Below are 18,012 nucleotides of genomic sequence, written 5' to 3' on the forward strand. Positions count from 1 at the left end.
TCTGCCTCCATCTAGAGTTGGTACCACACAAATATGCATTCGCAATGAAAATGCAGGCAGCGGCAAACTAAATAAAGTTGACGATGTAAAGGGATCGCTTTCATTTAAGATGTAAACTTGAGGCACTTGGCCTAATTAATTTAAGTATTTTAAGTGTCCAGACTATCACAGTTAAATAAGTAAGATTTAACTAATTAAAAGAGTAATGGTAGCACTCAGGTTTTGGTTCAATAAATTTTCTGGTTTTCAGCCACGAGTAGTTTAAATATGTGGCAAAATTTATATAACGGATAAAGTACCATGTTCATGGTTGTTTTGTTTTTTCTCCTTTTCTTTTATTGTTACACATGGTTAGTGTGTTCTATTATTATTTTGGAGTTGGGTGTTTCCCAACTAAAGTTGAATATGGGTTAAATATTTGATAGACACCTCAAAGTCAATGTCAATTTGATGAATTAACAAATTAACTAATTAATTACTGAATTTATTTTGAGGTGATTTTCCAAGGTATTGTAAATCAATTATTCAAATGAGACGGTATTTCTGACCAGTGTTTTAAATGTGGTCACGTCATCGTCATGGAGACTGTAGTTCGATGTAATCCAGAACATTTAAATTTAAATGACCTTCAGTCCAAAGGTATTAAGGCAGACAATTAACTTATTGTAATGCAGATCTTTTAATGGTTTAAAATTTTAATTTCCTTTCATGTTATTTTATTTTACATCATTTTACTTTCACTTTTACACTTTGCAAATTTTGTTAAATCATTTTATTTATTTAAATTTTAATTCAGTCTTTGGGTACCGTCATTTAATAGTTTAGTTTACCCCATCTTTCACTTCCTCAACCCCCGATCGACGTGTGGCCCGTGAACCCGAGGGATCCACGGACGCACCACGCCTGAGGAGAAGAGTCTACATGAGGCGGTAGGTATTTTTAAATGTCATTATTTGCAGGAGCAGCCGGCGCACATCTCAAGAAAGAAGACCACCGCATTGGGTGCCTTAAAAGGGCACAGTATAGACTAGGACGACCGAGCTCGATAGCTGCAGTTGCTTAAGCGCGGCCAGTATCCAGTAATCGGGAGATAGTGGGTTCGAGCCCCACTGTCAGCAGCCCTGAAGATGGTTTTCCGTGGTTTCCCATTTTCACACCAGGCAAATGCCGGGGCTGTACCTTCATTAAGGCCACGGCCGCTTCCTTCCAATTCCTAGGCCTTTCCTATCCCATCGTCGCCATAAGACCTATCTGTGTCGATGCGACGTAAAGAAAAAAAAAAGACTAGGACGAGCCCCTGCATCTGGGCAGCGTGGAAATATCAGGAATGCGACGGGTTGCATACAACTAGATCTCAAAGGACGGGTACCCGGTATATTCCTAATCGAAAATTTTTAATATTTTTATTGAAGTTATTTTACTGCAACCCCGCCATGGGCTACTTCAGATTCTGTGTAACCTTTTGAATCGCCCGGTGTAACAAGCAAATAAGTGCCTACACATATTTGCATATTCGGTAAATATTTTTCTTACCGGGCGAGTTTTCCGTGCGGTTCGAGCTGTGACCTCGCATCCGGGAGATAGTGGGTTCGAACTCCACTTACGGCAGCCCTGGAGATGGATTTCCCTGGATTCCAATTTTTAAACCAGGCAAATGCTGGGGCTGTACCTTAATTAAGTCCACGGCCACTTCCTTCCCATTCCTAGGTCTTTCCTGTCCCATCGTTGCCATAAGACCTATCTGTATCGGTGCGACGTAAAAGCAAATAGCAAAAAAAAAAAAAAATTAAATCCATACGGCGTTAGGAATAATGTGAAAAGATTCCTCTTCTTAGGGATAAATCCATTATTTTTATCGTAATGGTTAATATGTCACACTGCAATATTATTTAAGTACAGGGTCCGGAAAAAAGATCTGGTAGTTTTATTCATAAGAAAAGATGTGCTTAAATGTATTCCTTTCCTTGATATTTGTTCATTGAAAAGGTTCATTGTTGCCATTTTATATTGATCAGGAAGAAATGACTTGGAACAAAAGTTGCTTTAAAAATAATACCCTCCAAATTACGACCATTATTCCCCACGCACTCCTCAATCCTGCATTTGAAGTTCCTCATAGCGCACTGTACCATATCTTCCGGTATCGCCAAACATTCACGACAAATTACTTCCTCAGATCATTTATTATGCGGGGTTTGGTCTTATATACTTTCCTTTTAAGGTAGCCCCAAAGAAAATAATCACACTCACTGAGGTCGAGCGATCGAGCAGGCCATGGAACATCACTATGGCGGCTGACACGTCCAGGCAACATGTGGCTTAAAACTTCCATTGAAGACCTAGATGTGTGTACTGTTGCACCATCTTGCTGAGACCAAAGTTGAACTGTATCAATACGGCGTATAGTACCGGAAGTTACCGTTGTTTTTAATCCCCCTAACTAATTGTGATAGTTTTTGGAGACCCAGCGGTGCCTAAATTTTGTACCGCAGAAGTCCTTTTTCGTGCCAGTAAATTTGCCGACACGAGGCTGACATATTTGAGCACCTTCAAATACCACCGGACTGAGCCGGGTTCAAACCTGCCAAGTTGGGGTCGGAAGCCCAGCACCTCAACCATCTGAGGCACTCAGCCCGACTCCGGTGAAACACTGGAAGCTACTAATCCAGTTCGATGACGATCTGAAAGTCCGGAAAATAATTTCTTCTGTATTCATCAAGATCGTGTATTCAGTCTATTTAACAATCCGATTTATCCTATAAAATACAATGGCGACGATGCTTGCTATATTAGAAATAGTTACTAAAAGTAATTATGGATGTATTGAAATTAAATGTGTTTTTAAATCTTTTCTTTATTAATAATTTTCGTCTCCATACCCACGTATATATAACATTTCTCAAAACAATTTGCAGACTGTCGCATTGAACGGTGTAAGAGTCGTACGTACATTTCCATTTCCCTAGTTAATAACCTTGTCTAGAATGTACAAGAGAAAATCACATTTTTATTGACAAAAACACAATAGAGAACAGAGAGCCTTTCACTAAGTGAATGTCATGTCATTAATAGAGAAGAGGATTAAATGAGGTCAGAGTTACGGTTTTTTACCACGAGTACACTCACACAGAAGGAAACAACAACGAAAGTATTGCAATATATGATAAATCAATACTTGTCAGTTTCATACCCTGAGTATCAGCAATGGCTCAACTTATTTCGGCAAAAAGCGGAGAATTTATTATTATTATTATTATTATTATTATTATTATTATTATTATTATTATTGTTATTATTATTATTATTATTATTATTATTATTATTATTATTATTATTATTATTATTATTATTATTAGGAGTAGTAGTTGTAGTAATGATATAAGAGCTTACAATATTTCTGAATTGTTATTTTTATTTGAAAAAAGGTGTGAAAAATTTAGACAGGGATTAGCGATGTCAACCTGAGAAACGAAACAGAAAATGGACACATCGCGTGGTGGAAAAATATAATTAATATTCCCAGTGTGGCTAATATGCGCCTGTATTTGTTAATTTCATCATCCGCTTTTGTGTTGATGTAATAAAAGAGTTTTCAGTACCAGAAGTTGCGTAGCACGGTAGAGTAAACCAAACGAACGTAACGATCCTTATCGGTTCCACTTTCAAAAACGACACTAGCTTGATTAATAATTATCCATATTTCATTATTTTGATAAAACTCGGTTGGTTATGAATTTAAAAACTGACCTTCGATTGCTTGGAGAAACCCTGCTTGATAACAACTCAGAAAATAACCGGTTACTACAGTGCAACCGGTTACTACAATGCAAGTAAACAGTAGACTGACATCGGAGCATAGAATATGATACTGCAATTCTAAAGGCCTGGCGCTCATGGCAAGTTTCCTAAAAATAATTCGTTGTATGCTGAATCTTTTGCCCGAAGGCTGGTTGGATCCTCAACACTCTCACCATTAGCTATCAAATAGGCTAGGTATAATTGAAAAGGTGTATTAGAGGAATGTATGTGTGTGCAACTCTTGCTGCTCTTCTCTACGGGGTCGGGAATGAAGTGAGATGTATCTTCGTAGAGAGTTTTTACGACTGGATGCCCTTCCTGACGTCAACCTCATCATAGGAGTTAATGGGATGGATGACATGATATATGATAGTAGGAAGAGAGAAGGGGAAACCCGGTGCTGACACATAGCTTACTCCTGTCGAATAGCATCAAGGGGTGTGCTCAAGTCTTTCCGTCTCCATTCGACGGACGAATCACCTTCAACAAAGTCATAGGTCCTCACTCCATATGAGCACTGCGGAGAGATTTGGAATTGAATCCAATTTTTTTTTTTTTTTTTTGCTAGGGGCTTTACGTCGCGCCGACACAGATAGGTCTTATGGCGACGATGGGATAGGAAAGGTCTAGGAGTTGGAAGGAAGCGGCCGTGGCCTTAATTAAGGTACAGCCCCAGCATTTGCCTGGTGTGAAAATGGGAAACCACGGAAAACCATTTTCAGGGCTGCCGATAGTGGGATTCGAACCTACTATCTCCCGGATGCAAGCTCACAGCCGCGCGCCTCTACGCGCACGGCCAACTCGCCCGGTGAATCCAAATTTACGGGCACGTGAAAGAACTCCCGAGGGACAAAAAATCCCGGCACCTAGGCATCTCGGAAAACCGTACAAGTATTTAGTGGGACGTAAAAACAGTGACATTATTATTATTATTATTATTATTATTATTATTATTATTATTATTATTATTATTATTATCATCATTTTCCGTTTACCCTCCAGGGTCGGCTTTTCCTTCGGACACAGCGAGGGATCCCACCTCTACCGCCTCAAGGGCAGTCTCCTGGAGCTTCAGACTCTTGGTCGGGGATACAACTGGGGAGAATGACCAGTACCTCGCCCAGGCGGCCTCACCTGCTATGCTGAACAGGGGCCTTGTGGAGGGATGGGAAGATTGGAAGGGATAGGCAAGGAAGAGGGAAGGAAGCGGCCGTGGCCTTATGTTAGGTACCATCCCGGCATTCGCCTGGAGGAGAAGTGGAAAACCACGGAAAACCACTTCCAGGATGGCTGAAGTGGGAATCGAACCCACCTCTACTCAGTTGACCTCCCGAAGCTGAGTGGACCCCGTTCCAGCCCTCATACCACTTTTCAAATTTCGTGGCAGAGCCGGGAATCGAACCCGGGCCTCCGGGGGTGGCAGCTAATCACGCTAACCACTACACCACAGAGGCGGACATTATTATTATTATTATTATTATTATTATTATTATTATTATTATTATTATTATTATTATTATTATTATTATCGGATCCAGGCTTTTGGCATGCAATTTAGTGATTAAGAATTGTAAAGGCCTACCACCACTTTCCCTACCCTGCCGGCCAACATTCTGATGGTGTAAATTAGATTCTCATTGATTTCTTCACCGAGCTAGACAGTGCTATTACATATCAGTTTGCCAAGCCTTCTGAAACGTATACAGTTGGGTTGAGTAGCTCAGACGGTAGAGTGCTGGCCTTCTGAGCTTAAACTAACTTCCGGTGGCATTTCAAGTTACTCAGACTCGTCAGTTTTATGTCCGACTCGTTGGCTGAACGGTCAGCGTACTGGCCTTCGGTTCAGAGGGTCCTGGGTTCGATTCCCGGCTGGGTCGTGGAATTTAATCTTAATTGGTTAATTCCATTGGCATGGGGGCTGGATGTATGTGTTGTCTTCATCATCATTTCATCCTCATTACGACGCGCAGGTCACCCACAGACGTCAAATAGAAAGACCTGCACCTGGCGAGCCGAACCCGTCCTGGGATATTCCGGCACTAAAAGCCATACGACATTTCATTTCATTTCATCAGTTTTATGTCGGTAAACTTACCACCACGTAGAAGGACTCCTATGAGACGAAATTCTTTTACCTCTATGCCTTCAAAAATGTAAACTGTAGTCAGTGAGACTTACAACCAGCTACAGTATTAGGATCCTGTGAGCGACACTTCTCACTCCATTCATAACAGAGAGAGAGAGAGCCTCAGTGGCTCAGGCAGCAGCTCGCCGGCCTCTCACCGCTGGGTTCTGTGGTTCAATCCCGATCACTCCATGTGAGTTTTGTGCTGGACAAGGCGAAGGAGGGACATATTTTTCTCCGGTTTTCCCTGTCATCTTTAATTCCAGCAACATTCTCCAGTATCATTTCACTTCACCTGCCAGTCACTAATCGTTGTCCCAGAGGAGTGCGACAGGTTTCTGCAGCCGGCACGATTCCTATTCTCGTCGCTAGATGGGGGCTTCATTCATTCCATTCCTGATCTGGTCGATTGAATGGAAACAGGCTGTGGATTTTCATTTTACGTTTTTCATAATAGAGACTAGCAGCGTAAGCATTGGCATTGCTCATACTTCTGTCATCTTCATATTGTCAAAGCCAAGGACGAGACAGGGACATACCAGTGCATGCAATAGGTTTGTTCTGGCCTATAATAGACGAAAAACACATTGTAAACAACATATCTCACCAGAATTGGACAGGTACTTAAATTATTCATAATAAGAAAGAAAAAGGACAGTTAATACATCAAATTAATTCAAGGGACTCGAGGACGAAGCATTCTTCAACTTCTCCAACTGTACTCCATTTCGAAAGTATTAATTCCAAGAAAGTTCCAGTAGAGGAAATAGTTCTCTGAATGTGAAATCGAACCACAGTAGCGATCCGCCCCCATCAGAATTACATTCTATTAATTGTTGATTTAGTTCCCAAGTTTAGAAATGTTACCTGCGTCTGCCAGACTGATGTGCGTTAACATCTTCTAACTCACGACAGCGACGAAAGCAATGGGAAACTACCTCACTCCTCATCTTCTTATTATGCATCTTTACCAACGTCTGCTCTTTCTATGGTAGCCGTGGTTGAAACTGTTGGGGATTCAAACTTTATTCAGACTGACGACTCAATACACAAACAGAAACCTTTCTTTTCTTGTAGAATAGACACACGCACAAAGGTAAAGAGAAATTTGATTGTAATGCATTTCACTCTTTTTTTTTTTTACAATTTGCTTTACGTCGCACCGACACAGATAGGTCTTATGGCGACGATTGGACAGGGAAAGGCTAAAAGTGGGAAGGAAGCGGCCGTGGACTTAATTAAGGTACAGCCCCAGTATTTACCTGGGGTGAAAATGGGAAACCACAGAAAACCATCTTTAGGGCTGCCGACAGTGGGCTTCGATACCACTACCTCGCGAATACTGGATATTGGCCGTACTTAAGCGACTGCAGCTAACGAGTTCGGTATTTCACTCTTTCACTCCAGACAAAGAAGGAATAAAAACGTTTATCTCTTTCAGTACTGGACAACGTTCGGCTCCATGGCTAAATGGTTAGCGTGTTGGCCTTTGGTCACAGGGTCCCGAGTTCGATTTCGGGCAAGGTCGGGAATATTAACCGTAATTGGTTAATTTCGCTGGCACGGGGGATGGGTGTATGTGCTGTCTTCATAGTCATTTCATCCTCATCACGACGCCCAGGTCACCTACCGGCTTTCAAATCAAAAGTCCTGCATCTGGCGAGCCGAATTTGTCCTCGGCCACTCCCGGCACTAAAAGCCATACGTCGTTTCATTTTCAATAGGCCTACTGGACAACCACGCAAAAGTATTTGAATGATGGTTGTGTTTCCAGAACATCTGTCTGCCCAGTGCACAGATTATGGTAACTGAGACTAATGCTTCTTTGAGATAATTTTTTCTTTTATTATGCTTACCTGTTAGGATTTTTTACGTGACGTATGAGATTAGGCACCCATAAACATTTCTGTTTTATCTTTAGATATACTACCAACAATAAAAAGCGTTAATGTGTCCTTTGACTTAGATTAACTTCAATCCATGTAGGTTGTCCCCTCGCACATCATACAAGTCATCTTCGTTGGAAATTACGCTCACTCACGCTACGCTATACAACTGGTAAGCTGCACCTGTCGGAAGATCAACATCAAGGATCGAATATGAGGCTAGCGGTGCCTGTCTTGAGGACTGTATCTTCCATATGTCTCTTATTCCGCTGCGGAAAGGGACCGAAATACTAACATATCTCAAATCCTAGGGCACCTATTACGGGCGGGGCCCAGTTTGGTTACAGTTCGATTCCTTTCCGCGCTTGTGCGTTAACTTAGTTTACCAGAAAGCATACATGCGGATGAGGGAATGATGGCCAATGTAGTCCCAAACCTTTGTTCTGAAGAGGGATCCATTAAAATGATCGTAAATCTAATAACGTAGGTCTCTTTCATCTAAGACCCTGTCCAGCTCCATGGTTGAATGGTTAGCGTGCTGGCCTTTGGTTCAGGAGTCCCGGTTTCGATTCCCAGCCGGACCGGGGATTTTAACCTTACTTGGTTAATTCCGGTGGCTCGGGGACTGGTTGTGTGTGCAGTCTTCACCATAGGTACGGCCCAATCCTCATAGACCCGCAGGTCGCCCATACGGCGTCAACTCGAAGTGCACCAAGCCTCATTGAAGGTCACGCAATTATTAATTATTAAACCCTTAAATGATTCTATGTTAAATAGGATTCGATCTCATATTATTAAGCATTGGAGTCACAATGCAACTTGTCTAGATTCTGAGCAAATCAGCAGTTAAGCACGTAGATTTATGCAAATAAGACATTAAACCTGCAATTGCGCATAGAACCTGAAAAAAGGAGCGCGTCTTTCATTTTCAAAAACTCTCGGTTCTCATAACCAGGTGAAAGGAAAGGCAAAGTCATTACACTTAGCCTTCGCCCTTACATTAAGAAGATTATGAAGGGATCTGTGAGCGCTATAAAACTACGGTCCACACTACCTTCAAAGACGTCATTAATGATTGGATACTGTTGGTTCCATTCAATTACGTTATTTTGGCGAGACACCCATTTAATATGGCGACCAACTTTCCAACGTGAAGTGAAATGTGGCACGACTGAGCTCGCGTCGATATATCCCTGTCGCGGTAGGCAGCTCCGCAGCACACATTCCTTCCCGAAACACATCCAGTAGCTTCGTGGCTTGATAGTAGTCTTTCAGAACAAATTTAATGGGACAGTCCAAGCTGAAAGTATACTATTTTAAAGTGATACATTGTGAAGAAATTAGAAGAAGGAAGTGAAGGCAAAGAAACCTCAAACCTCAGATCCTTTCCTATAGAACAAATATGATCTAGCTCAATCGGTAAAGCATCCGAAGCGAAATCGGAAGTTTGTGAGTTCAGTTCCCACTAGCGTCCGGTTGTCTATTTTTTTGTTCTGTTTAACATCTCTTCGGTATGAGTTATATATACTGTATCAATCAATCACTACTGATCTGCATTTAGGGCAGTCACCCAGGTGGCAGATTCCCTATCTGTTGTTTTCCTAGCCTTTTCTTAAATGATCGCAAAGAAATTGGAAAATTATTGAACATTTCCCTTTGTAAGTTATTCCAGTCCCTAACTCCCCTTCCTATAAACGAATATTTGCCCCAATTTGTCCTCTTGAATTCCAACTTTATCTTCATATTGTGATCTTTCCTACTTTTAAAGACACCTAACACACCTAATAAGCTGAAATATTATTTCAAGTTTAAAAAGGTAAAACACAACATTTACGTAATTCTAGGTTGGGTGCGAATGATGCGTATGTTGCGTCTAACTTCTCCTTTCTCTTCTTCACCATCATCATTAGTTTAGAACTTTGCTTCACATTATGTCCGTCACCTCCCTTCTCTCACGTTTGTAGACCGCCGAGGTAGCTGAGTGATTTCATCACCGGCCTTTCACCAATGCAGCCATGGTTCGATTCCAGGTGAAGTTCCTGGAACTGAAAGTCACGTCCAGTGGGAGGTGGCAAGGGGAGGAGAGGTTGAAAGCTATAATATCACCGATCAGAAAGAAAACAACATGTGATGGCTTAAAACGCCCTAAGTTCATAAAAGCTATCAACAATAACGTAATACGAAATGACTATTGTTGTTAGTTGTCCCTTCTGCTGCAACTCATCTCCATTAGATGACATTACTGCTGCAGTTACAAGATATAACCCACCCCAACGGGTACAAAACAGCTAGTACAAAATAAAACTAAATTCAGACGACTCTTTGAACAGTAAATAAGGCGTAATGTATTGACGTCCGTGCGGCCTTACCATCTTTACGACCGGGCGAGTTGGCCGTGCGTGTAGAGGCGCGCGGCTGTGAGCTTGCATCCGGGAGATAGTAGGTTCGAATCCCACTGTCGGCAGCCCTGAAAATGGTTTTCCGTGGTTTCCCATTTTCACACCAGGCAAATGCTGGGGCTGTACCTTAATTAAGGCCACGGCCGCTTCCTTCCAACTCCTAGGCCTTTCCTATCCCATCGTCGCCATAAGACCTATCTGTGTCGGTGCGACGTAAAGCCCCAAGCAAAAAAAAAAAACATCTTTACGGAATGGCCATCAACAACCAAGAATTTAAGTTGAACTGTAAATATATTCGGAGACCGTTTGCTCCATGTTTGCGTTTTGGCTGACGTGTACAATATTTCAGTGCTGAAGATGGTGACCATATTCTTAACAGACCTGGTCCCTTGCCAAGAGATGAGAGAGTCGTGGAACGCCACGACCACAAAACTGGAACTTTCTGTCGTCAAGTGAAAGATACTTTTTCTTTCTTTTTACGTACATTAGACGTCCTTTTGCGAATTGCGAAGCACTGTCTTAATAATTCCTTACCACTGAAATTATACAACGGTGATAGGCAGGCACAATTTTGCAAGCGTGAATTTACATATCCGTCCGCCTCTGTGGTGTAGTGGTTAGTGTGATTAGCTGCCACCCCCCGGAGGCCCGGGTTCGGTTACTGGCTCTGCCACGAAATTGGAAACGTGGTACGAGGGCTGGAACGGGGTCCACTCAGCCTCAGGATGTCAACTGAGTGGAGGTGGGTTTGATTACCACCTCAGCCATCCTGGAAGTGGTTTTCCGTGGTTTCCCACTTTTCCTCCAGGCAAATGCCGGGATGGTACCTAACTTAAGGCCACGGCCGCTTTCTTCCCTCTTCCTTGTCTATCCCTTCCAGTCTTCCCTCCTCCCACCAAGGCCCCTTTTCAGCATAGCAGGTGAGGCCGCCTGGGTGAGGTACTGGTCACCCTCCCAGTTGTATTCCCCGACCCAGAGTCTGAAGCTCCATGACACTGCCTTTGAGGCGGTAGAGGGGGGATCCCTAGCTGAGTCCGAGGGAAAAAGTGTGGGGGGTGAACAGATAAAGAAGAAGAATAATTTACATTTCCAGAATCCAACTCTCAAGAAAATTATTCAGAGCTTGAGATTTTAGTAGAGTGGAGAGAGAGTGGGCCGATGACCTTCGATGTTAGGCCCCTTAAAACAACAAGCAAGAGTGGAGAGATTTCACAGCCTGGTAGTTTGTTAGTAATTCGTGTTTTGCGTACACATTTACCAAATATTAGGATGGAAGGATGCCTTGCACCTATTTTTGATGGATGCAGTACTTGGCTTCTGTCTTTTGGCACAGAATAGAACGTAGTATCCACTGAAGCCTCAATCTGATTTATACGAGGGCTGTAAATGAAGTAATGGCAATATTGATAGAACGCAATATTTAATGAACTAACAAGTACAGTTGCGTTCCATTCCTATCGTGTAGTCACCAGCAGAGTCACCTTTAGCGAAATGTCAGGAAGCCGTTGGGGACCGTTCGGAAGGCATTCTCCGTCGATGACAGCGATGGAGCTCCCTACTGCGCGGAATACAGGTGCTACATCAGGAAATCAGCGGCCTCGGAGGGGTTCCTTCAACTTCTGAAACAGGTCGAAGTCACAAGGGCTCATGTCTGGTGAGTATGGAGAAAGTTCCCAGATCTCCCAATACCACCATTGCAATCAGAGCTTAACATTGTTTGTGACATGTTAACGTGCGTTGTTACGCACCACGATAGGCCGATCATCTCGCAATAAACATGGACATTTGTGCCGCATAGCCAGACGCAGATATCGCTCCTGAAATCGGCAATAAACGATGATCACTTTTTGAAAATATGCTTTAGGGCAGTGAAACTGTCATTCTTCACTTAAACGCCACTCAGCAACAACACTCCCAACTGGATGTCCGTCAAATGCACGCTACACATCGATAACAGCGCCACCTGGCCGCTCCCATATCCTGCCACCCGTTCTCCTGCGGGTGTCTGGACTGTATGAAATGTCGTATGGCTTTTAGTGCCGGGATATCGCAGGACGGGTTCGGCTCGCCATGTGCAAGTCTTTCTATTTGACTCCCGTAGGCGACCGGCGCGTCGTGATGAGGATGAAATGATGATGAAGACAACACATACACCCAGCCCCCGTGCCAATGGAATCAACCAATTAAGGTTAAAATCCCCGACCCGGCCGGGAATCGAACCCGGGACTCTCTGAACCTAAGGCCAGTACGCTGACCGTTCAGCCAACGAGTCGGACGTCTGGACTGTGGCAATGTGGATGTTGCTGAGGGAAGGTTAGTGATGAGTAATGGCATTTATTTCCCAATTAGTGTGTCTGGGTGCTATGGAAGGTGCTATTCACCGATTCAGACATACTGCTATAGCACTTTCCATGTCAGTAAGGAAAGAAACTGCAAACTACCTCACCATATATCTTGCCCAGTACGTCTCATTAAACTCCAACCACTGGTCTTTGCAACTTGCCTATTTGGAGCTAACTGAGTATCGAACCAGACTCAGGCTGATAGCTTATCAGACTTAGTAGAGGGAAGTGATGTGTGGAGTGGCGGAGCATTTCTGTCGGACTTCAAATTAAGGGTGTACCAGAAGTCATCATTGTCAATCTTTGTTGACGAGAAAGCGTTATAGACTGTGTTACTATGTATAGAAACTATGCATCTTATAAAGATGGTCGTTAAGCAATCAGTGGTGTGTGTAAATATAATCCGACCGAGCGAGTTGGCCGTGCAGTTAGGGGAGGGCAACTGTAAGCTTGCATTCGGGAGGTCATGGGTTCGAACCCTACTGTCGGCAGCCCTGAAGATAGGTTTTCGTGGATTCCCATTTTCACATCAGGCTGCTTCCTTCCCAGTCCTAGCCCTTTCATATCCCATCGTCACCATAAGACCTATCTGTGTTGGGGCTGATGACCTAGACGTTATGCCACTTTAAACAACAAGTATCATCATCAGCCTATCTGTGTCGGTGCGATGTAAAACAATTTGTAAATATAATCCGCAGCTTTCTACAAATTATCCCGTAAAAGTTACATAGTTAAACCCAAGACTAGATTCTTATTTTGGCTCAGTCATTTTATTGCGTTGTCCGACTCCTTGGCTGCATGGGCAGCGTTGAGGCCTTCTGTTGAGAGGGTCCCGGGTTTGATTCTCGGCCGGGTCGGGGATTTTAACTGTATGTGTATAATTCTTATGGCTCTGGGGTTGTTTGTGATTTCCTCTTCATATTCAGACAATACACCACACTACCAACCACCACAGAAACACGCATTAGTGATTACATCCCTTCATACTTGGGGTGCGTCAGGAAGGGCATCAGGCCGTAAAACAGGGTCGGTTCCACATGTGCGACACAGTTCGCACACACAACCTCACAAGGTGTGGGATAAAGTGGTAGAAAAAGAAGACGAAGAAGAAGAAGGGGAGTCACCTTATCGCTTTCGCCTCCTTAATGAAATCTTGAAGATAAATTAACTACTTGTATGCCTCAAGTGTGCCACTGAACATAGTAAGTGGTTGCACTGAATTTTACTTCATTATACTAACCTGTTATAATTTAAGAGCAAATAGTAACAACAATAACAGTATGGAATACGAGAGATATTGAACTCACCCGTTCGGAAGTTAACGACGATATCAATGAGGAAGATGGTGTCGGAGAGACAGTTGAAGGCAATCCAGCGAGTGCTGAGGTCATCGTTGAAAAACGAGATGGCAACAGGGAGGATGATGAGATTGGCGACTAAAAGAAGCAGCATACACAAGTCCCAGTAGAACCTGCAACATAGAATGATAAACAGACTGTAAGGCAACAGAACATAGCGATAATAATAATAATAATAATAATAATAATAATAATAATAATAATAATAATAATAATAATAATAATAATATCAAGTTACAGAAAAAGTCACAGGTACAATCAGCAAACGGCGCTTACAATTTTATTGACACTTACTGTGTATAGAATAAATAATAACAGGCTCACAAAGACAATTTTAAACTTGAGCTGTCAGTGGAGAGATGGCGTGGAATGACATTAGTAGAAGAATAAGTTTGAGTGGTGTCTTTAAAAGTAGGAAAGATCACAATATGGGTTCAATATGAAGATAAAGTTGGAATTCAATAGGACAAATTGGGGCAAATATTCGTTTATAGGAAGGGGATTTAGGGATTGGAATAACTTACCAAGGGAGATGTTCAATAAATTTCTTTGCAATCATTTATGAAAAGGCTAGGAAAATAACAGATAGGGAATCTGCCACCTGGGCAACTGCCCTAAATGCAGATCATTAATGATCGATCTATTGATTGATTGATTGATTTATTGATTGATTGATTGATAGCCTTATGAATTATAATCACAATAATTGGCTAAATGAAATTAGTGAAGACGTAAATTGGCGTTAATGAAGAAACCATTGAAGGCGGAATAAAATTCAGAAACTTAATTCATAAACACAAATTTTCTATAAAGCTCGCCCGACTAAATACCGGATGGACTGAACAACGTAAAAAGGAACACAGTGAGAGGATGAAGAATTATTGGGATGAGAAGAATAAAACCAGAAAAGTGCTAATTAGTTCAAATGCGCTCCTTAGTTGGGCATAACGAATTAATAATAATAATAATAATAATAATAATAATAATACAGTAGGCCTAGTGAAAAATTTACCCGTAATTATAAATATATTCCGTGACCATTTGGTCCACATTTTTATTGTTTCGCGTGGGTTTCAGTGCTAAAGATAGAAAGTGTACAGTACTCTCAACAGACCTCGCCACTTTCCAAGGGAACAGAGTTCCGTAGTACGACACAGTTCATTGTTAATGTCCATTATCTAGTGGTTGTAAAAATAACGAATTATCCAACTTCACTACTATTAAGGACCGTCCTCGATAACTTTCTCGAGTTCATTTTCCTTTCTTTTTGCAAGTTGCTTTAGGTTGCACCGACACAGATAGGTCTTATGGCAACGATGGGACAGGAAAGGGCTATGAGTGGGAAGGAAGCTGCCTTGGCCTTAATTAAGATACAGCCCCAGCTTTTGCCTGGTGTGTAAATGGGAAACCGCGGAAAACCCTCTTCAGGGCTGCCGGGAATAAACGGTAACCGTTTAGCCATCGAGCCGGAAATAATAATAATAATAATAATAATAATAATAATAATAATAATAATAATAATAATGATAATAATGGCATCGCTGAATTTTCAAAGAACTGTTGGAATTCTGTTATTTTCTGCAAATTTACCAGAATCCACACCGAGCGAAATTCAAACACCATTAAAATCTGTCCCTGGGTTCCAAGACTAGAAGTCCAGCTCAATGGCATAGACTAGGTAGAAGGAAACACAAGAGCTATGGTAATTTGATATGATCATTAGCCTTCATTACAATGAAATGTATTGAAACCCGATCAATATCTTACCAGCTCGAGCATCCAAGACATAAGCTGGCTTGAGTGGCTCAGACAGTAAAGACACTGACCTGAGCCCAATTTAGCGGGTTCCAAACAAGCTCAGACTGGTGGTGTTTAAAGGAACTCAGATACGCCAGCCTCGTATCAATATAACATTATTGGTGTACCCATGCTTCGCTACCGAATTCTACATCGTATACAGAATTCTAGATGAAGTTGTATACACGTAGTGAATAAGATTTTATTAAATTGCATAACAACATAGGTATTTAAAAATTAAATTTTAGGTGCCTTCCCCTAAACTACCATTTCATCCAGTGTGAATAAAGTTACTTATATTCTAGACCAGGGCCATCCAAACAGCGCTCCCCGAGCGCTAGCGCTCTGGCCGCGCTCCAAGCCAGTGCTCCGAGCGCTTTGAGGGAAGGTAGTTTCGGTAGTGGAGGGAGGAGCTTGGCTGGCTGAGCGAGCGGTCTGTCCGCCGGGCCGAAAAGAGCAGCCGATTTTTTAGTGTGCCACTGAGTTTTTATGTGTTAAAAAAACACCATTTGTAGCACCACTACCGTGCCAACCACAGGGATGATTACGGTGATTTGACAGACGCCAGTCGCCAATCGAAGTTGGAAGGATTGAAAGAAAATTTCAAGCAGCACTGTTCTGTATTGTTGTTTTAATTTTTAAATGCTTGTTTATAAACGGGAATGAATAAATGATTGAATTATCTGAAGAACACAAAAGTTGTGACTTACCGTATTTTTGTCTGACAGGAGATTGAGGAGAGTGAGGTTGGTGGACCCACTTTACGAACAAGCTACAAATGCTCGTCGCAAATTGCCAAAGCTGGGAAACCCTTCGCGGAAGGGAATGTAATCAAGGAGTGCCTAATGGACGCGGCGGCATGTATTTATCCTATGGAGCTATTTGAGAAATTTCACAAAATATCTCTTTCTCCTCACACTGTGGCTCGCATAATAGACAATATGGCCGTTGATATGGAACAACAATTAATGGAGAAGGCAGCAAATTTTGTATCCTTTTCCATCGCCCTCGATGAATCAACCGACATTGCGGACACAGCTCAGCTCGTTATTTTCATTCGAGGGTGGATGACGATCTTCGGGTCACCGAGGATTTCCTAGACTTGGTAGCTCTCAAAGACACCACTACCGGTTTCGATATTTTCAAAGCAGTGGGGGTGTTTTTGGGTCAATGGGATTAAAATGGGAACGGTTCACGAGTGTAACGACGGATTGAGCATCTGCATTACGTAGTCTACGAACGGGGTCCCTCAGCTATGTAAAATTAAAAATGACTGAGAGCGGTACTACCCTAATGGCGGCGATCAAGTGCTTGATACACCAGGAGGCAATCTGTGCAAAAGTCGCCAAGCTTAAAGACGTAATCGGAACAGTTGTGCGAGTGGTAAATTTTCTTCGATCCTATGGACTCATGCACCGTCAATTCAAAGAGTACCGGGCGAGTTGGCCGTGCAGTTAGGGGCGCGCAACTGTGAGCTGGCATTCGGGGGATAGTGGGTTCGAACCCCACTGTTGGCAGCCCTGAAGATGGTTTTCCGTGGTTTCCCATTTTCACACCGGGCAAATGCTGTGGCTGAACCTTAATTAGTACCTTAATTAAGGCCACGGCCGCTTCCTTCCCATTCCTGGGCCTTTCTTGTCCCATCGTCGCCATAAGACCTACCTGTGTCTGTGCGACGTAAAGCAAATAGCAAAAAAAAAAAAAAAAAAAAAAAAAGGAGTTCTTGGGTGACTTCGAAGTGGAGTATCCGAATATCCCGTGCCATGCAGAAGTAAGATGGCTGAGCAAGACGAAGGTGCTTCATCGAGTTTCTTGCTTGCGGAATGCAATAGATACCTTTTATTTATTTAATAGCGCACAAATGTGCATTAAGAATACATTAATCTTTCGCATATTCTAGTAAAGATTTTGTTCTCTTGTTGCACTTGCTGAAATGATAGCGATCGCAATGTTTGTCACACAACATACACACACAATGTAGAGACGGTTCATGGAAGGTATCTATTCCATGAACACAAAAGGGCGGCCCGAAATTCTTTTGCGTAATCCTAAGTGGGTGGTGGACTGGGTCTTTTTAAGTGACTTTACTGCCCATCTTGAACACTTCGCTTACCGAGCTCGATAGCTGCAATCTCTTAAGTGCGACCAGTATCCAGTATTCGGGAGATAGTAGGTTCGAACCCCTCTGTTGGCAGCCCTGAAGATGGTTTTCCGTGGTTTCCTATTTTCACACCTTAATTAAGGCCACGGCCGCTTCCTTCCCAGTCCTAGCCCTTTCCTGCCTGATCGTCGCTATAAGACATATCT

The 18,012-nt window shown here is 42.5% G+C and overlaps 1 protein-coding gene across 2 annotated transcripts in view; it reads right to left on the minus strand.

The window, feature by feature from the left end:
- Ih (hyperpolarization activated cyclic nucleotide gated potassium channel Ih) overlaps positions 1–18,012 on the minus strand; it is a 945,440-nt gene that overhangs the window by 357,644 nt on the left and 569,784 nt on the right. For both annotated transcript variants that reach the window (XM_067140514.2, XM_068226134.1), the window contains exon 2: positions 13,858–14,021. In XM_067140514.2, coding sequence (XP_066996615.2) covers positions 13,858–14,021 — 164 coding nt within the window. The remainder of the gene's footprint in view (positions 1–13,857; positions 14,022–18,012) is intronic.

Source organism: Anabrus simplex, chromosome 2 (genome assembly GCF_040414725.1).
Source record: "Anabrus simplex isolate iqAnaSimp1 chromosome 2, ASM4041472v1, whole genome shotgun sequence".
Lineage (NCBI taxonomy): Eukaryota > Metazoa > Arthropoda > Insecta > Orthoptera > Tettigoniidae > Anabrus > Anabrus simplex.